This window comes from Gadus chalcogrammus, chromosome 11 (genome assembly GCF_026213295.1).
Source record: "Gadus chalcogrammus isolate NIFS_2021 chromosome 11, NIFS_Gcha_1.0, whole genome shotgun sequence".
In the NCBI taxonomy this organism is placed as follows: Eukaryota; Metazoa; Chordata; class Actinopteri; order Gadiformes; family Gadidae; genus Gadus; species Gadus chalcogrammus.
In genome coordinates this window covers 24154137-24174951 of record NC_079422.1, presented here as the reverse complement: position 1 = coordinate 24174951, position 20815 = coordinate 24154137, and the positions used below count along the sequence as shown (strand labels likewise).

At 47.1% G+C, this 20815-nt stretch overlaps 1 protein-coding gene across 1 annotated transcript; it reads right to left on the bottom strand.

The window, feature by feature from the left end:
* Nucleotides 1-2779: 2779 nt before the first annotated feature.
* Nucleotides 2780-9509, bottom strand: vps33a (VPS33A core subunit of CORVET and HOPS complexes). The gene is made up of 13 exons (XM_056601973.1): nt 9393-9509; nt 9164-9229; nt 8938-9065; nt 8606-8786; nt 8300-8416; nt 7964-8138; nt 6820-7013; nt 5746-5872; nt 5305-5372; nt 4857-4994; nt 4540-4677; nt 4019-4187; nt 2780-3353 (listed from the first exon to the last, which is right to left on the bottom strand). The coding sequence occupies exons 1-13, from the start codon at nt 9492-9494 to the stop codon at nt 3160-3162; spliced, it is 1797 nt and encodes a 598-aa protein (XP_056457948.1). The 5' UTR covers nt 9495-9509; the 3' UTR covers nt 2780-3159.
* Nucleotides 9510-20815: the final 11306 nt, after the last annotated feature.

Here is a 20815-nt window from a genome sequence, read left to right as displayed (position 1 = left end):
CTGAAAAGTATCATCATACACATATAAATATTGTATTTGATATAGCTTGCAGTGAGGCTTATAAGGCAGCTATTTAAAAAGTACTTCCTAAGTTATATATAGCATGTGAATTACCATGGTAAGTGGATGGACATGATGTTGCATGTATCATAAATAATTGTGTATCTCAAAATAATCACAGTCAACAAATAAATACAATTATACAATTCAAGACAATTTAATTCTAAAATAAATCATACAAAGTCACTTGAACAAATGTAGAAGCATTCAGTGAGCACAAAACGGGCAGGTTCTTACTCGCAACGTACCAGTTCAACTATGTTGGATAAGAGGAACAGTCGGCTGTCTGATTCCTTTCGGGCACATAGCATTTTCCCACTGGAGGAGTTAAGTACTTGATGTGAACCGAGCATTAAGGAACTGTGGGTCCCTAGGCATTGGTTCCACAGAGCCTGGGCAACGGACGTCTACAGTCTTCACATCAGTCTGGATCAAAAGAAGCCTGCTTCATCATCCACAGGAGGCAGATGAAATAGGTGTAGTCGGTATCTGAATCATGTTCTGTATCGGGGAAAGACTGCCAAACAATGAATTCTCCTCAACCATCATGAGGCCTATAGTTGGCAAACCCAAACTGTAACTCTGATCTGATCCATATGCACTATTCCATTGCTTAATCAATATAGCATTTGATGCTTTTACATACAGTTAATGAAAAGCTTTTTATAAGATTCGATGATTTCAACAATGACATTGACTTGAGAAAAAGGCTAAAAGTGCTGAATAAACATATTGAATACACCTATATCTAGTTCCTGTGGTGTGTTGAATGACATGACGACTGTGCAACCACTTTGAGATGGAACCTTTAAGCCATATGGAGAGAGAGAGGGAGAGAGAGAGAGAGAGAGACAGAGAGAGAGAGACAGAGAGAGACAGAGAGAGAGAGAGAGAGAGAGAGAGAGAGAGAGAGAGAGAGAGAGACAGAGAGAGAGAGAGAGAGAGAGAGAGAGAGAGAGAGAGAGAGAGAGTGATGTAATCTTCTCCTCCCTTTTTCTTTATTTCTTCCCAACCATGAAATAGGTCGTCCATCGGGCCAGGAGCAAGGCACCAAACAACACGGTGTAGCTAAAGAAAACGAATTTCAGAACTTCTCGAAATGTCCGGAGGAATCTGATGGACAGGGGCTCCACCTCAAAGTCCATCTGGATCTTGAGCTCCTGTCCGGCCCCTCGACTCAGGTGGTCCATGGCTTTGATTTGTCCCATCGCTCTGAAATAAAGAGGGGGGAAAAGGGGGTTTTGGACGTTTGCTGCTGCTGTTTCGGATCCATTCAAAGACGTTCCCAGGCCAGCAAATTTCAGAACTCAAAATTCAAAATCAAAATTTATTTGATTGATTCTCATTTAAGAGATATAAAAGCACTATAGTCTCCTGCTGTGAGGCCGAACTGTTAAGTCGCAAGGTAAACTGGCCTTGCTTTTATAAGTACATGCTGAGGGTATTTATAAGGGGGCCATTAATAATGTATTTGTAATTGCACAAAATGGGTTCAGTATTGATCTGCAACCAGAATAAATGAACAGATAAAAAAAATAAAAAGATGCATTATAATCAAGTTTTAAAAGCCATTCTTACTAGGCCTACTTCTAGTCTGTTATTTGATGCGCTGTTTTCCCCTCAACGAATAAAGATTAAAAAAAAAGCACACCCTGACGATATAAATATGCACTGCGAATGAAATGATTGACAATCACAAACAAATAATATATTTACTTTCAACTCTTTATATTATTGTATATTGCCTGCACACCACAAAGACATAATAGATTCAGGTTTAAAACAAAAAGCATGGGAAACATAAAATGGATCAAAGAGGCAGAAAAGTGACTTACCTTTGACGGTCAGCCGTAAACAGAACTGCTCGGTGAAGGGGCTTCTGTGTTTCCAGCCCAGAGACACTTTCTCAACTGAGTTGCCTTGCCTGCCTGAAGTCCTTATGACAGAGGAGGAGCCCCAGGCTATTTAACTGTTTGATAGCCCTGGGGTTTTCTAAGTGGAAGGTTAAGCCACACAGTGCATCTGCTCCTCCAAGAAAAGAGAATTTGATTTTCTACTTTAAATTATATTCTGATCCAAATCCCCCCAAAACAAACACAGCCTCTGCAGAATAAAGTCAGAGGCTGTCTGCTCCAATATCTCACAATAAACCTGTCAGTATCCAACGGGCAACCTACGAGCATATCTGCCCATAGGAGCAAGGAATGGACAGGCTATCGATTGCTAAAAGACACCCAATGTCCTTTTATTTTCCAGCGCTGTTATCGTCTACCGGAACACACAGCAAATGGCTTCCTAATTCAATCAGTGCCCTGTGCTGTCAGATCACGTGCTGCCATAGGGCTGGCTGGCTGCTTCCAGACAGCAAAGGGCCATTATCGGCTGATCGGAGAGCCTGTTACCCAGCTAATTGCTCCTTCAGAGGGCTGGGGGGGGGGATGTGGTGATGGATACACTCCCATCCGCTCCTCGTCTCCCTCTCGCCCCCCGCACACGGGGAGAGAGATGCACAGACTGTATTACGTCATTATTATACTGTATTTAGAGAAATTAAGTTTAGTAATTAGGGCGATGCAATATTTATTTCGCTTATAATATGTGGAACCACAAAATCCCAAACCTCTTAGGAAGATAAGTCAATTTGCTGGAACGCATTTTATTAATTCATTCAAAACATGTATTTGCAAAAATTAGAAATAAGGCCAAACGAGTTCTCTTTTCTTATTAGTTATTTTTATTGGAAAAAAAATCGCAAGCGCATTACATTTTCCAAACGCACCCTCACTCCTTTATTAACATATATACAGTATCCATCGCTGCTCAACAGCCCAGAGTGATAACCTTAGAGAACCCAACTTATCGAAGGGACTATCAGACGATCGGACGTACAGAACAACACAAAGCGGAGTCGGACTCTCGTGTGGCTTGAGAACAATGACCCGTGTGACCTAACACGCTACACCTGTTCTGCCATCGGCGGGACCGACTTCAATCAGACACCTGCAGCACACAGAAGGGCCAGACTGAGAAAGGCCGAGGGGCTTGATGTGGCCAGGTGTGAAGTGCCCCCCCCCCCCACCCCCCCAGGCCAGCCGTGACTCAGGGGATCTGCGTCTCCGGGTGGTCCATGAGGGATTTGATCCAGCTGCTGCCGTTGATGAGTTTGGTCGTGGCGATGATGTACTCCATCCCGCTGTCTTCCATCTGCGACAGGAAACGCAGGGCGGTGATCTCGGCGTACGTCACCCCGCCCAGGAAGAACACCAGCGTGGTGCGGTTCTCCCCCTGTTGGCCTGTCCCCAAACAAACAGCGACAACACACATGAGAGGAGCAGCAGGTGGTCAAACATGGCGTCACCCCCCTGAGAGGAGGCTGAGTGCAACACAGGGTGGCGTTCGGCCATTTTAAGACCAGCGTGCTTTGGAAACGTGGAATCAACACAATTCGGTGGATCCGTCGCCCTCCCTTAAACTGAGGCCCCCATTAACACCTTTTTTCCCGTCATACAATGGAAGACATGCAGAAACAAGTCAGGTTGAGTTATTCTATTTTAATTAGCACATTTCAGAGACAAGTGTGTAAATACCGTTCACACATTGTCCCGACCACAACACACACACACACACACACACACACACACACACACACACACACACACACACACACACACACACACACACACACACACACACACACACACACACACACACACACACACACACACACACACACACACACTTTTCCCCCATTGTCGATTGCCGCAGTAAATCGCCTGCTTCTTTCAGCTTTTGGACAGTGCAGGGAACAAAGCCCGGCCTTATCTCCACCCAGCAGCACGCAGGAGGGTTGTTTACATCCGTGTGGCTCCTGTTAACCCAGCGTCCGGGGCCAACACGCCACCAACCACAACTACATTTCCTGGAGTATTTTATTTAAAATGCTGGGGGTTGTTCTTACGTTTTTTGTGGAGCCCGGCGGGCAGCTGCTGCCTCTCCTCAAAGTGAGGCCCGGGCAGCATCTTCAGCACCTCCTCGATGCTGCGCCAGCCGGGCCGGGCCAGGACCTGGGTCAGACGGACGCTGAGAGGGGCGTAGCCGCTGTACACGTAGCTGATGTCGTTGGGGGTCTGGACGGACACAGACAAACACAATCATTTGTTTAATTAAATATTAATTATTTTGTATAACAAAAGACGTCCACTTGGCAAAGGATGACAAATCGTACAAATATGCCTTGCAGATAAATATTAAGACACAGACACACACACACACACACACACACACACACACACACACACACACACACACACACACACACACACACACACACACACACACACACACACACACACACACACACACACACACACACACACACACTAAAAAACATGGGGTAGACGGGTGGACGATTGACGTTTCCTCCACCTTCTCCTCTCCTACACCCGCCTGTTGAAGTCGTCTCGGCAGCAGTTGACTCACCTGCTCGTTTGCGTCCTCCATCCACAGCTTCAGGGTCTTCCTGATGGTGGGGTAGTTGTTCCTCGAGTTGGTCTGTAGCTTCAGGAGCCCCGTCTTCTCCAGGTTGTTCAGAGTTAGCATGTGCTCATAACCGTAAGTCTGAAAAAACACGACAAGAGACGCCATATGGTTTGCGTCATCAAGTTGGGTCTCATCGTTGGCCAGGTTGACACGCAATCCCAATATTGATCATAGAGGAAATACATTGTTACAATCGATGATGTAATAATGATCCACAATACAAAAGAACAACAAGAAAAATTGCATTTCCTAACTACCTGCAGGATTTCCCTCTTGTAGAAGTCCAGCACCTTCTGCTTGAGGCCGTTGTTGCAGACGGACTGCATGCACATGAGACGCAGGACCTTGATCAGAGGGTCCTTCTGGGAGATGCAGTCCTCGATGTACGTGTTGACCTGCACAATGGATTCACGACTTTCAAATTCAATTCAGCATTTGAATCATTATGCTCTAGCTCAGACTCCCCATTTGGACTCCACAGGCGTTTGTATTGGATAAATAACCAAAAGAAAAGAACCAGAATAAATACAATTTGAAATCAGTGAAATCATGAGGTATCACGGTGCAAATTTAGTTTATTTGAGTGGGTAAATACTCGAAATGGAATGTTTTTTTCGAGTATGTATTTCAACACTCAAAGCAAGGGAGAGGAGCTCCATCCTATTCGAGTGCTTAGGAGACAGACACTGGGTGCATGTGCCGTACCTTGTCTGTGTCCACTCCAGTCATGAACTCCTGTTCCACCGTGAGGTTATCAAAGAAAGCCTCGGATGCTACAGGGCCAAAGACAAAACCATCAGCTTCTAAAGCATTCCTGTGCTCCTGAACACTTCTCTTCTCGGTCCAGCTCATATTGCTTTACATCTACCATTCAAATGTTATACATATACATTTCTTTAATAAATGAGAAGGTAGGGCTAAAGCATCTTGATCAAGGACGCCTGCAGGTAGCCTATGGACTACCTGTAGGAGGTTCGAACTCACAACCTTTCAGGGAGTCCAACACCTTAACGCCAAGACTAACTGAGCAGTAAAAAAAATGTAGGACGTGCCGAGCTATCAAGACATACAGTTGAATCCTCGTCATGAATCACATGTAGTCGGGATGGGAGAGGGGAGACGGCGGCCGGTAGGTCGTTTACGCACTTGTGAGGTCCTTGATGAGCTCCGCGATGGAGGTGTGGTTAGCCAGGGAGCTACGGGCCGCCTGCATGTGTGGCAGCTGGGACACAAACTGCTTTATCTCTCCCACCGTCTTAGCGTTGTGGCGCTCCTGAACAGCGTGAGGAAAAAATGATTAAATCGTGAGTCGAGCTGCTAAAAATATGAATACACGGGGGAGCGTCAAACAATTAAAAGATGAGGCCGAACAGGCACGGGCGTGCAATACAATAAATACACGAAAATAACACGAATCAACGACAGGTGCGTTGGTGTAGTTTTGCTATGCAGGCTATAGGAGCACTTTCTGTCCTTCATCCAAATCTGCCTTGAATATCAGCGAATAGCAAATAAGAAAAAACAACAGACAAACGTATGTAGATATGCTACTGATGATGTCATGGATCCTTGTGTATCCATCATCAGTTTACATCAGTTAACCACCTGGTTTTACATCAGTTAACAACCTGGTTTTACATCAGTTAACAGCCTTGCACATCTGGTTTGGGTAACTGATGATGCTGCGTCACAGTGGCTGCTGACAAACTCCACTTACAACAGAATATATTACACATCAGCTAAAAAAACGGACAAAGGACATATCCGATTGCGATAGATTCGTCACATCTTTGAGGTGATTCGTAAGTGGGCTGAATCTATTGGTTTTTTCCGTTGTGGCCTTTGTAGTGACAATCGACGCATGGATTACGATCTGATTCGATTACTTTGTCGGCCATTTTAAGAAAGGGCGATAACACCAACAACTAAACGGCTCGTTACTTAAATGTATGGACATGTTGAATACATTATTTGTTTTTCATTGCTGGAAAGCAAATAATTTGTCTGACAAATGGGGTCGTTGCAGTTTCTCATGAAAACCATGATTTTCAGATCCTCGTTATTGGATTGTGCCGAGGTGCTCATTGTGCAAAAGGAAAAAAGAGAACGTTTTCATTTCCCAGAACAATGCCAAATCCTGAGAGAAACCGGTGCTGTCAACGGCATGACATATTATGAAACCCACACCTCCCACCAGTGTGGTATAATAGACTGACTAACCTCAAAGGCAGCTGAAATTATCTTGGCCTTCTTGCTGAGGGCAGCACCCACAGCGTTGAAGTTCTTATCTCGGATCTCTGCGTACAGCTCCTCTGCGGAGTTGAGCTGCAGCTTCTTGGGCTCGGTGGGCAGGTCCTTGCTGCCCTCCCCCTGCTTCTTCTGGGCAAACTTCTCAGGTGGCAGCTTCACATAACCTAAATCAAGAGTAAGTCATGCATAAATAGATAGTAATGTGTACAAACTGTATAGTTTTAAATTACACTAATCATGTATTTCTCGATGCTCTCTGCACTCTGTCCAGTTGTTGTTGTTGTTGTTAAAGCTAGGGTATGTCATTTATTTTATTTGTTGAACCCCCGACAGCAATCCATGAATCAAATGCTCTAAAGATCTAACAGTTATCTTTCACCGTCAGAGGTCGTTAACATGCCCGTCCAATCATTTCATCAGGCCAGAATGAAATGATTGGATGACCCAACTGTCTATCTACCTACATACCTGCCTACCTGCGGGCACTCTGCCAGTGGTCTCATTACGTGTGACCATCTTCTTCAACAAGGCACAGCGGACTTAAAGCTAAAGCTAAAGCTAGCGAGCTAGTCCTGTGTTTAGGGCGAGTGGCTTTAGTGGGAGGCCAGAATCGAGGGGAGGGAATTAAGCTTACTCTGGCTGGTTTCTCCAAAGCTGCCTACCCCAGCTTTAAACTGACGGCGTAGCAGTATTTTTCTGTGTAGCTACTCCGATTCTGATTGGATAATTTATTTGCTCTCATTCTAACTTGTAAATTGCTTTGGATTGAAGTGTTCTAGGCCATTCAGCAGATGCTTTTATCTAAAGTGACTTACAATAAGTACATCTGCTCAGAAGGAAGAGAAACAATAATATATCGTTGTCGGTACAGTAAGGATGGTCATAGAACCAAGTGCCAGGCACTAACAATCACTAGGTTAACCCATTCCCCGTACACAACAAAGATAGCTAGGATAAGATGCAACACAATACTAATTGCTATCTTTTTAGTGCAAGGACAGTGAATCCAGAACCGTGTCTTTCTGAGGAGCAGGTAGAGGTTAAGCATCGGGCTTTCAACGCATGGGAACTGACCCCTGCCCCTCTACGATAAGGCGTCCGTATACAAACGGACCGTTGGTGATGCCGTAGATCTCGTCGATGAGGCCCTCGTAAGTGAGCTGCGTGGCCAACGGCGTCAGCAGGTCCACGTTGCGGTCCAACAGCAGAAGCGTGTCGAACACCGGCAGGATCTGGTTCTGGCTGCCCGCAAACTCCCTCTTCATCCTCAGCATCATGTTGGCCACATGCTACCCCAGACCCAGATAAACAAGACACCGTTCCAGGACACACGCCAGGTTGTGAAAAACAATGATGGGCGTTGTAATTGTTGTTGTAGTATTAACAGCAGCATTATGCTTCTGTGCAAAGACATAGACATAGACACAGACACAGACACGCTCAAACTCACCCGTGCACAATCGCCTTTGCCATAGATCTGGGGTATGGTGCCATATAGCGCCTGCAGGGTCATGAGCCCTTTAGCGGTGTGGTACAGGGTGGTCTGGTCGTTTTCCAGATAGCACTCCTGTAGCAGATCAATATGATTAAGTTAAGAGCAATACTACATTTGACTTAACACCCGGTTTAGGCATCAGTAGGTAAGTAAGTCGCCTAAAAGTGGTTGCTGCCGTTACCGTTGTGAGGCAGACAATGTAATGCATCCCTGTTTAGTATTTGTGAATATGCTATACGTGTACACACAGACTCAACACACCCTGAAGGCTCCTTCCGACTCCATGGAGAGCAGGTCGCCGTCGTAGGGAATCAGGTCCAGGATGTACTCGTCGATGTTGGTGAACGAACCCAGGACCCCTTGTTCCTTGAGGCGCTGCTCGCACAGCATGCTCCTCCGTGGCACAAACAGGATGTGGTAGTCCCGCGAGTTTGACTTGTCACTGAAGGAACCACAGTTAAAGTGAAGAGAGCTTTATTAGAGGCTACTATTACTATTACAGAAAACGACCAATACAAACGCTAGATTGCTGTGTGTTTTTTTTTTTTTTCATGTTAGCTTGGAATACTGGACACACACATATTTATACAAACCTAAACACATTCTCAGCAATGATGTCCATCAGCTCCAGCCTGGGACGCACAAAGAAGATGATGTTTTTGACATCTGCAGGGGGGAGGCGCCCTCCCTTGAGGGTAAACATCTTCTCCACTTCATGTTCCTGAAAGGCACGGCCATTCAGCTTTGTTCATTCACTACAGCAAAATGAGGATCAGGTCCAAAGCCACCCGCCTGTAAATGTGTATACGAATAACGTACCTTCAGTAAGGAGTACTGTGCGATCAGGCCAAAGGGTCCGGTCAAATATTCATCCCAAACTATGGCCTGCAAAGCAAAATAACCCGATTCACGTGATCTGACATCAGATCAGACCCATCAAATCTGACTCAGGATATGATGAAGCACGAATGCTCCATGCAAGGCAAGAAACGCCGTGGTGTGATCATCGTTATCAAATGAACATGTGAAAACCGAACATGTGAAATACCTTGCTTCCCGCACATTTGTCCAAGAATTCTCGAAGCTCCTTGCGTGCTGCTTCTCTCAAAATGTTTAGATTCACTCTTCCATTGGTCAGGTGAGCGGCCATCTTTCCTCTGCAGAGGAAAACAAGTGGAGGTCATGTGACTGGGCGGTAGGCGCGGTCGTCACGTGACAGACGCAGCGCCGCACACACTAGTCACTAGTGAGGCTCTGATATCTCTTCCTAACCCTCATGTTAGTTGATGTGTGTATTATTGGGGTTGAAGCATATGTATTGACATTTAAACAACCAGCTATTGTAGGCATTTCACGATAGGTAAATTATAGGATTTGAAGAGATTGAGCGTTTGTTGGATGTAATTCATTGTTTGTCCTGCAGATGGCAGAATATCCCTGCAGGAGCCCATCGCAAACGTCAAGCGCAATGTCACTATCCTCACAATGGGGAATTATTGTGTGAGCAGAGTCAATAGTCAATAGTTGCTACTGAGAGAGAGAGAGAGAGAGAGAGAGAGAGAGAGAGAGAGAGAGAGAGAGAGAGAGAGAGAGAGAGAGAGAGAGAGAGAGAGAGAGAGAGAGAGAGAGAGAGAGAGAGAGAGAGAGAGAGAGAGAGAGAATAAGGAGAGCATGATAAACACATTCCATATGCAATACACCCACACAAAACACATCACGTTAACAGGGTTAAGAGGTCAGAAATGGAGCAAGATTATTCTGCGCCTGCTAAGCAATCCGATTAGAGAAATCCTGAAATCAATTGTAAACACAGAGGCACTACAATGTGTGTATATGTATGCAAGGTTTCCAAAATGATACTGAATACATGCAGTTGAAGACTCCCATGTCCAAGGTGACACAAAGTTTCGTGCAACGCATCCCTCATGCTGTTCCAGATCACCAATAGATGGCGGGATTTGACAAGCAACTCTACGAACTCCAGATCGTTCAGATTGAAATCGTATATTTTTTTATCGCTGCTAGTTTTAATGCCAATCACACAGGTCGAATAGTGGATTCAGCAACAAGATATTTAAGTGTCTACTTCTAAGCATCAATTCTGTATCGCTCTAATGCAGGGGTTTCCATGCCCGCGGGTACCAAGCGCTTGTCATTTTTCACGGAGGAGAGAGTGTAAGAGAGAGAGAGAGAGAGAGAGAGAGAGAGAGAGAGAGAGAGAGAGAGAGAGAGAGAGAGAGAGAGAGAGAGAGAGGAGAGAGAGAGAGAGAGAGAGAGAGAGAGAGAGAGAGAGAGAGAGAGAGAGAGAGAGAGAGAGAGAGAGAGAGAGAGAGAGAGAGAGAGAGAGAGACCTTAACAGAGCGAGCCCACGCAGCAGAGATCACCTGTGCCTCGAGTGAGTGAGCGAGCAAGCAAGCAGAGTGAGTCAGTGAGTGTTTGACGATTTTAATACGTTCTACCCCTAAAGTACTCCTGTGAGGAGCACGTCTTGGTGACTGGCCACCATGCGCAACGACTGACCTGCTGGCTGGTTGGAGCCGTATGCTGCACAGCACCCTATAGTCCGCATCACTCGCTGACAGCTTGTACTCAGAGCAGCCGGCTGGATTATTTCAGGTAGAGTATGGTTTTCATTCCTTTTCCACACATTGCGTTCTCTCCTCATCATCCCGTATCAGGGTGGGCTACTGCAGGTGGCCAAGGTGCTCCGTGAATTACAAGTTTGCTTTTACGCATTGAATGAATGCACCGTTTCATTCATAACAGACGTGGCAGGGGATGCTGCACACTCCACCACACATAGTAGCTTACAGTGAATGTGATTGTAATCATAAGAGCATTGCCTTAAATATCGGATTCATACATTAGAATTTGATTTGTGATTTAAAAGAAAATCAGTGTAGCTTTTATCTTTTCCATTTGTTTCAGGTTTTATAAGGTTGCGAGGCTGCTATGTTTTGTTACGTTGCGATTGTGTATGGATATGTGTGTAATGATAAGACAATTCTATCTGTGTCCGTGGTAAATGAAACATCGGTCGATTAAAAAAAAGAAAAAGAAAAAAAAGGTCCTCCGTCATTCGCTTCGATAAAAACGAAACCCAGTCGCTGAATGCACTCTTGCAACAAGGGGTGCACATCTGTTGTAGGAAAACGGACCTTGTGGTTAGTCGTTAGGGAGCCTCTGTGCTGGCGGTCCCTGGGCGTTGCTGCAGGATTTTAAGCGGGCACATTGGGGCTTGGCAAGGCTGCATTACGGTTTCAAAAGCCTCCCAAAGGCTGACAGGCATCCCCAGCCCAAGACGTGCCATGGGACAGTTGACAGCTTACTTGTTGTGACCATAACCCTTCCTGCGCCCATGTCGTCTATTGAACTTTATTGGAATACGATCAGAGTGCGACCACAAAGCAATACAATTATTTTATGACCGAACAAAACCCATTTTGCCATCAGCAGCCCCCTTAAAGAGGCGAGAGTGAGACCAGAGAAAGGGAATACGGTTGGAATACGCCCCCTTTCTTCCAGCATCTCTTACTCATTCCGGGGACCCGAGGCAGGGGGATGACATGGGGGAGGGGGCGAGGCGCTGAATGGAGGGGTTTGAGATATCTGCAGCTGCCTCCTCTCACGAGCAACCACCATGACGGGTTGGACGACACCCTTTTGCTGCTGTATCTCGCTTTTCCCCCCTCTCTCTCTCATTCCCTCCTCTTTCTCTCTTTCACTCTCTCCCACCCTCCCCCCCACTCTCCCATCATCTCTCTCTCTCTCTCCCATACCCTCCTCTTTCCCTCCCTCTTTCTCTACCCCGCCCCCCCTCTCTCTCTCTCTCTCTCTCTCTCTCTCTCTCTCTCTCTCTCTCTCTCTCTCCTCTCTCTCTCTCTCTCTCTCTCTCTCTACCTCTCTCACTCTCTCTCTCTCTCCCTCTCCCCTCCCTGCCCTCTCTCTCTCTCTCTCTCTCTCTCTCTCTCTCTCTCTCTCTCTCTCTCTCTCTCTCTCTCTCTCTCTCTCTCTCTCTCTCTACCTCTCTCACTCTCTCTCTCTCTCCCTCTCCCCTCCCTGCCCTCTCTCTCTCTCTCTCTCTCTCTCTCTCTCTCTCTCTCCCTCTCCCCTCCCTGCCCTCTCTCTATCTCTCTCTCTCTCTCTCTCTCTCTCTCTCTCTCTCTCTCTCTCTCTCTCTCTCTCTCTCTCTCTCTCTCTCTCTCTCTCTCTATCTCTCTCTCTCTCTCTCTCTCCCTCTCCCCTCCCTGCCCTCTCTCTCTCTCTCTCTCTCTCTCTCTCTCTCTCTCTCTCTCTCTCTCTCTCTCTCCCTCTCTCTCTCTCTCTCTCTCTCTCTACCTCTCTCCACGGCCAGCTTATACCTCAGCAGCTACACACTGTGCCACGGACAGAGCAGAATTATACCAGAAAAGAGGGAGAATAGGAGAGAAATGGGTATAGCGATGGAGGCAGGCGGAATAGTAATAGGTTTGTTGTCTCACACATGCCTAGGGTAACACAGATATGGGGAGATTGAGAGAGAGGGAGAGGCAAGAGGCGAAAAGGCAAAAGATGAGGGGGGGGGGGCGGGGGCGGGGGAGGGATGGAGGGATGAAGTAAGTGCTCTGCACGCTAACTGCATAATTTAAAGCTTTAAGATACGCAAACTGACCTACAGTCCCATGTCTCAGGCTTGTTTGCCATCTTCCGGGGGTAAAAAAATGGCCTTCTGGTTTTAATTTGATGCTATTTCGAGACCAGGTTGGAATCAATTAGGCAGGAGGCATTATTTAGGACTTTCATTGCGTGTGACGCAGGAGTTGGCCGGAGAAGCCGTTGACGTTGGCGTTGGAATCAGTTAGTATTTTACGTGTAGATACGTAGATACAAACACACTCACACACACACACACACACACACACATACGCACAAACACTAACATATGCATAGCCCGTTGAAGCAGAACGCACACAGACATACATGGCCACAGACCCGTACGCACACACGTGCGCACACATGTGCGCATGCACATACGCAACACATTCAAGCACAATGAACACACACACACATGTACATTGTACACACACATACATTCAAGCACAAAACACGAACACAAACACACACAGACACACACACACTGATACACACACTTACACAACACATTCAAGCATGACGCACACATACACATACAAACGCATAGATATACACAGCACATTCAAGCACACGCACACACAAGCAGCACACATGCATACAGACACATACACACACAGTCTTAATCATTCTGATTTCCTCTGATCTTGCTGTTACCATGGCCACAGTTGGTAAAGGTATAAATCCTCCCCACCCTGTATTCTTCATAATCTGTTAGAAATTTTGAGTCGGGAAACGCGCGCATATCAAACGTGTGCCCATGTCTGATACGTATGGCTCTCAACGTGAATGTATTCTGTGTGAATCACGGTTCCAGTTTCTCCTCGCTCCGAACGGGAGTGGCCGCCCAGCACACAGTCTTGGCGGGCCACGGCCGAGATTCAATTCATTAGCAGAGATTTCAGCCCTGACACCTATGATTAGATCTAGCCCAACCCTCGCTGGTGTATTGCGGACGACAGAGAAGATGAATGTGGCCTTTAAGCCACATTCTCTCCCGAGAGGGCCCGAGAATTGGCATTCAAAACTATCTTTCGATTGTCTCGTGGATGGCGGACGTTTGGTTGAGGGATAAGTGTGTGGATCTCTCTCCTGAACGCGTGTTTTACAACCTTCTCACAGAGTTGTGCTCAACCTCTCCTCGGAAGAATCCTGCGTTTTAAAGATATACTAAACCAAGGAAATTGGTTTCCTCGACTAGGGACGTTGACCAGCCCCTGATGTTTTATATTTAGCAGAATACGCTCATATCTGCCGACACATCTTGGTCCCCCACCCTCCCCCTGTAGGACATGCTGTGTTCAGGATCAGAGAGTAGAATAAAACAGCTTCATCTGGCATCACACACAGACGGTGGCACCAGACGGAGTGTTGTTGTGTGTGTGTGTGGCGCGTTGCTGCCAGCCTTGTCGCTTGTTTGCAAACAGAGATCTAGTGAAGGGAAAAACACTGGGGCTGCTTGGTACCCACCTGTCCCCCGTCCAGCAGACGACGGAGCCCGGGGTAGGAGGGTGGGATCAGGGTGGAGGTGCTGACCTGTACCCCATGGATCAGGGTTCTGCCACCAGGGACCACCCGACCACAGAGGGGTTATTCATTAATTTGTTCTTCATTTATGTCTTTGAACCCTGTCAGTCGGGTACACAAATGTATCGCCTGAAGAAATCCCCTCAGGAAAGACCGACAAACACCGTCAAAGTATTGTTTCATTTTGTTTCACCGGACACATGGGAGTCTTGACAGGGCTTGTTTTATGAACTGCCCTCGACTCCGGCCTCTGTGTGGTTCATTAGCCTTCTGGGTAGGGAGAGAGAGTCAGACTCTATGGGTCGCACACTGACGCGAGACGTAACTCCGGCGGCCCCACCTTTAAGCCCCGGGACGTGGCGGGAATGAGCGATTAGGCGTTTAAATGAGGGCATGATTGCAGCCTTTTGCTCCAGCGCACCGTCGTGTTAATTCTTTGAAGTCATTTCATTTGCAGGATTCGTTTTTATAATGCGTTCACTTGTACTTTTTTATTTTTTTCGGAAACAGACAAAAGACATAAAAAGGTGCTGGAATAATGCCTGACACATTAGGTTATGTTTTTTTTTGTTATTTAGCTTACATCCGTTTTCCCGAGAGGAATTGTGCCAAGTCCTGTGGGCAGGAGCGGCCATGATGGCTCAGCAGAGCGGGGGGGGGGGGGGGGGGAGGTGAGGGTGGGGGTGGGGGGGGGGGGGGGGGGGGGGGGCTACATGGTCCTTCCTGTTTATTCTCCAGCCAAGTGGAACCTGGAAGAGTGCCTCCTATCTAAATGGCTTTGAGAGACTCTTGCCATTCCAGACCTAAAAACGCCACCACAGATGGCTTCACAGATGGTCTCTGTGACCATAATAGAAAAGGAAAAGAAAAAACATAAGAATCACAAATTTCCTCATGCTATGTGAAAGAACATGTTTTTTTTTTTTATACTACCTTCTCATGCCAGCCTACCAAGGCATATTCCCCCAGCCCAAGCAAACGGCTTCAGCTCCAGCTCCCCCCACCCCCCCCCTATTCTTTACGGCTCACGCAAACAATCGCTCTCTTCTCACACCTCACCTTCTCCGAGGAAAAAAGAAATCTTGCTGATCAAAGACCCAACTCGAGCACAATATGCTAATGCCTTGAAAGTGTGGAGCCTCAGCGAGAGGCGAATGTAGAACTGACAAGCAAGGAGCTTTGCTGCTGTAAATAATTAAGAAACGCTGAGTGATGCTCTTCTCCCGCAGTCAACAGTGACTTGGTGCAGTGCTTAACAGCCCTCTACCATGTCCAGTCCTCAGTGGGGGTTTTTCAACCCCTTTTTGTCTCCCATGTCCAATTCCCTCAAACCCTCAATGCCTCCTAGGCATTGATCGATTGATGATTGAAAACTTTATTGGACAACAATTAACAGAAGTGTTCAAAAAGATTAAAAAACACAATAAAGCCCAAAGGCTTGTTTCCATTGTGGTCCTTTCCATTGAAGGTCAACAGAGCTTAATCAGTTGATGAATGAGATGTTCGATTGGACTGATCGCTCAAAGTGCCAAAAACAAAATAAAAGATGAATCATTTGGGACATTCTGGTCTACGTTTTGGCTTTAACACGCTGGCCGTAATGTCTCAGAACTTTTCTACTCGAAGAAAGAGTTGTGCTTTTGTAGTTTAACTGATTTGGCATTCTAGTTGATTGTTTTAGCTTGTAAAGCTGTGTTCTCCTGTGGGCAGATTGCTGTGGTGTTGTTAAACTGGTCTTGTCCGTTTCTAAACAAGGAACAAGGCTAAAACTCATTGAGCAGCAGTGAGAAATGAAAAACTTGCCTGAGTGCCCAGTGTGCACTCCATTCATTTGGTATAAGTTATTCAGTGCACCTCAATAACAAAAACAGAAAAGTAATCAATATTTGATTTCCTTAGTATTGCTTTGTTTGCCAACACGTTTTTCAATCCAAATCCTTCATTCGTCTTCACTCCTAAGGATTTAGTCACCGTAACTGAGGTCTACAGACCTGAAGAGGGTGATAATGTAATCTAAATGATCCAAGGAATGAAACCCACTTCGGCCAACCTGGGCTCCTTGAACATGGTTTTTCTGGAGCCTAAGTTTAATCAACCTTGGCTCTCAGGGGCCTCTTTGGCATCAGCCGGGATGATTTAATTGCCAGAAGGACCTTACTGCATTAGCCAGTGACAGCAGCATCCGTCTGGCTGCCTGTCATTGTTTCTGCGTTGTAGGAGGCTCGACGGGGAAAGGGTACTGGACGTTAGAGAAGGGCAGCGAATGACAGCGCACGGTGAAAGATATCTGTTTGACCTAAGCCCATTTTGTTTTTATTGGGATACAGATGGCAGCGTGATCGGTTACAACCTTTAGTCATGACTAATAAATATGTTCCGCAAAATAAAAGGCAGAGCCACGAGAAGTATAGAAATGTAATTTGCCAAATTGATTCATTTGGATACTTTCCAGCCTCTGATGTAATATATTTTTTGAAATGGTCTGGGTGAAATCGCTGACTTGCTTGTCACTTCAGCCCAAAGGGAGTCTGCAGCAGCACACTGTAATGGCTATTACAGCTGCTGTGATGGGTAGTGCGGCGCTGGCTACAAGCGCCTAGGGCGGAACCCCGTCCAGGAGTCATGAATACATAACTCGGCTACGAACCCCGCTAACACAACGGGAATGTGGTCCCGATGCATTATTAATCAAAGCCGAGCCGTATTGAGGGGCTGTGCATTGTTTTTTAAGAGTTTCATTAGCCCACTTTCGACATATTTCCGTTGATAGCAAGGGAATATGTGCCCTGGAAATCGAGTGCGTCTCCGAGTATGGTACGGAATGATTTACTGACAAAGTTTCGTTATTATAAGTATGGTCACCTCAGGCCATTTTGTGAGAGACTGTTATCAATACCTTGATAACAGTTTTATGGCATGTGTACGGCATGAATACTGCCGTATACATGCACTGTTGTAAACCTTCAAGTTGACCCCCATGGAAAAAACCCAGATAGGACTAGTGTCATGCTACACCATGTTTGCATCATTGCTCTCCCTTCCGCCTAGAGTCCTGGATCGCAGATCAATAATGATCTGTGATGGATCGATTCATCGATATTCTCCTGCCTCACTGTCCAAATCGAGCCCATCGACACACAATCCTCTTCTCGGTTGGCCGTATCATCATCTTAAGTGGCACACATAGAACAAGGCAATACACCAGTGTGCTGGTGTCTGTATTGTCCAAGCATGTCGTCATTCGACACACACGCTTATCCAAAACAACCTACCAGTGAGGTGGACAGCCAGCAAAGCAATCTGGACACAATGCAATGTAGCTGTAGGAATCACCAGGTTACCAGGGGTCATTTAGTTTCATTGTACCGGTCAAATGCATACTGCAGCAATGCCTCAATTAGCCGTGGTAGAAAAATGGGACAGCACCACAGGTGTGTCCAGGTGGGTTGTTAAAGATTCTTAATCACTCAATAGTCCCTCCGCTTGTCAGAGAAGAATGGCCGCCGCTGCTTCCCTAAAATGATAACCATAGTCATAAAACAGCAGGAGGTAAATCAACAGTAGCGTCGGTAGAAATGGGAATGGTCCCAAGCCCCCCCCCCCCCCCCCCTCCACAAATGACACAGTGATGCAGATTTCAATTGACTTTCATTTTAAACCCCTTGAGTGAGTTTCAGGTCGCCTCTCACCCCCCTCCTCGCCCAAGTGCTAATATATTACAGTTAACGATGCAGGAGTCAAAGGCAGGTTTACTTGGTCAACAAAGGAATCAACTGAACAGACACTTCCTTTATTTTCCTCCAGTGTCACGCCGCGTATGACGCAGTGCTTTTCCCGGGCCAAGTTCATAACGTAATTGTCTCTCAACAATTACTTAGCCCTACTTGGGTCGTGGCCACCTTTCTGTCACTGAAGGTTTCTTCTTGATTTCTTATCCCTTAGCCGGCTCCGGCTCCGACTGAGGCAGTGGACCGCGGGGTCTGAGTCATCGGCGGGCCTCGCTCTGCGGGGTCGGTGAACTCACTAGCTCCGCCACTGAGTGGTCTGGCTGCTGTCTGAGAGCAATCATGTAACACTGCTATGAATACACCTAGCAACGACTTTTCTGATAGAAAGGCAGAAGATGGGTCCTTGGGGGGGTTGTTTTTTTCCGTTCGAGTCAGGCTTTTAAAGGGATTTATTAGATTTTTTGAAGATTTATTTTTGAAGGTTTTATCCTTTTTTACTGTGGAGTGAGTAAGACAGGAAGGTGTGGGTGACAGAGGGGATGACATGCAGCACAGGGCCGCGGGCAGGGATCGAACCCTGTTCGCTGCGGAAAGGCCTGGGCCTTAATGGCACGCGCTCTACCCGGTGAACCACCGGGGGCGCCTCTTAAAGGGATCGTTGACATGCTAAAACCCGAGCGTCCAAACTCACAGCTTAGGACGTCGTCTGTGTAGAACCTCTTCGTTCCATACCGCTCAGAGCGGGAAGCCTGCGAGCCTCCGGAGTGATTCGCCGTCGCTGACATCGGCTATCAATCTATCAGTTGAATGCCGTCGCTAATGAGATTCCCTGTTCAGCGGAACCAGGCTCCTGCTCTCGGCCTCACTGGTGTCCCGGGCCCCGTCTTACCGGGCTGCTGAGGCTGTTGCCAGGGCTGTAGAGCTCATGTGTGATCGTCCACACGCTGTTCCTTCCGGTGTCTTCATCACACGCTCCTCATCAGACCCAAGGGACGCAGCATCAGAGCAACATGCCCGCACCCAAAGCACAGCGCTATTTATAGCAATGTTTTCCTCATTTCCATTGTATCTCGATCTTCATCTCTATCTTTAGCTCTTTCCTCCTCGTAGGGATGTGCTCACATCGGTGTAAGATATCCACACCAATGCCTCAAAGTGTGATGAGAAATTCAAACCCAATCATCAGAGATGATACGATTTTGAAAAGAGTCTCAGTTCTCTAATTGTGATACACAAAAGGTAAAACATTTTGACGCGTCTAATCGAGTGAGTAGTTGAGACATACTGGCACCAAAACTGCTTTGAAAAAACTGTTGTAAACGGTTGAAGCTTTCCACTGTAACACCTTCATATCTCTATTTATCATCCTGTAGAGCAGCATGACAAGTTAATTGTCCAGTGGAACTCTGGAACTCTCTCACACACGCACACGCACACGCACACACACACACACACACACACACACACACACACACACACACAGACACACACACACACACACACACACACACACACACACACTCACACACACACATACCACACGCACACTTGAGGATGTAGTATTCTCGGAGGATCACACACTGGGACTGGTTGTGGTGAGAGTTACGCTCTTGCTGTCACCGAGTTGCCATTGTAGTTCTGCGGCGGGTGTGATTGCTGGTGAGCGATGGCTTCCAACAAACCCAAGACAAATGAGTCCTATTGATTTTCCCTTCTTTCCGCCTATACTGTTGGTACATCTAGCTCTCTCTATGTGTCTCCTATTCTCTCCCTACCCCCCCTACACCCCCCGGGCGGTCCCACCCCACCCCACCCCACCCAGTGCCCCTCTCAGAGCCCCCGTCACCCCTCACCACACTTCCCCCAGCCCCCCGTCGCCGGAAATTGAGACCAAAGCCGCAGAGACGCGGAGCTCCGAGTCGGAGGAGAAGAGCTCAGAGTCGTTTCATTTTATTTTTTATAGACTCTGGCGGTCTCCTCGGTCTCCTTAAGCCTCCGTCCCCCGGCGCGGGCGTCCGCCTCCCCCTGCAGCCTCACGCTGCCTGGCTTCCCCACTCCTCCACTCTTCCACTCCTCCATCCCATCCCTTGGTTCCCTCTCTCCGGATGGGCGCCTTGGAGTGTCTCTGTTTCACAGTCACGGAGGGAAAAACCCAAACACACACCCAGGATGAGCCGGCTCCTCGGGGGTGGGGGGGGGGGGCTCCTCTTAATGGTTTCTCTCGACATCTGCTCCTAATGTGTTTGTAACGCCTCCTCGATGCATCCGATCAATTACGTTCGCTGTGGAAGAAACAACAACAACAGAAAACCTTCACGGTAATAGCTATGGATGATCCCGGCTTTAATAGACCATGTGTGCGTCTGCGTACCCACCGGTTTGGACCGATTTATGAACGGCGGGTAACGACGGTGTCTTTTGCCGGTGAATATGTACGTCTGAGCCAGGGACAGCTTGAGGCTGTGTGGTCATGCGGATGCCGTTTCTGAGTGGTGCTGCAGCTGCCTTTAGCAATCTACTCTCAGACGGTTAAGTGCCAACGTTGACGAGCCAATTTGTGGTCAGAGCTATCCTGATAAACGCACGT

Bases quoted from the DNA above. Each gene is read 5' to 3' on its own strand.
- vps33a (XM_056601973.1), bottom strand. From the start codon at position 9,494: ATGGCCGCTCACCTGACCAATGGAAGAGTGAATCTAAACATTTTGAGA. The intron at 9,066-9,163 runs GTACGTTATTCG...CGTGCCTTTCAG, and splicing joins CACAGTACTCCTTACTGAAG to GAACATGAAGTGGAGAAGAT. The intron at 4,678-4,856 runs GTAGTTAGGAAA...GTGTTTTTTCAG, and splicing joins ACAAGAGGGAAATCCTGCAG to ACTTACGGTTATGAGCACAT.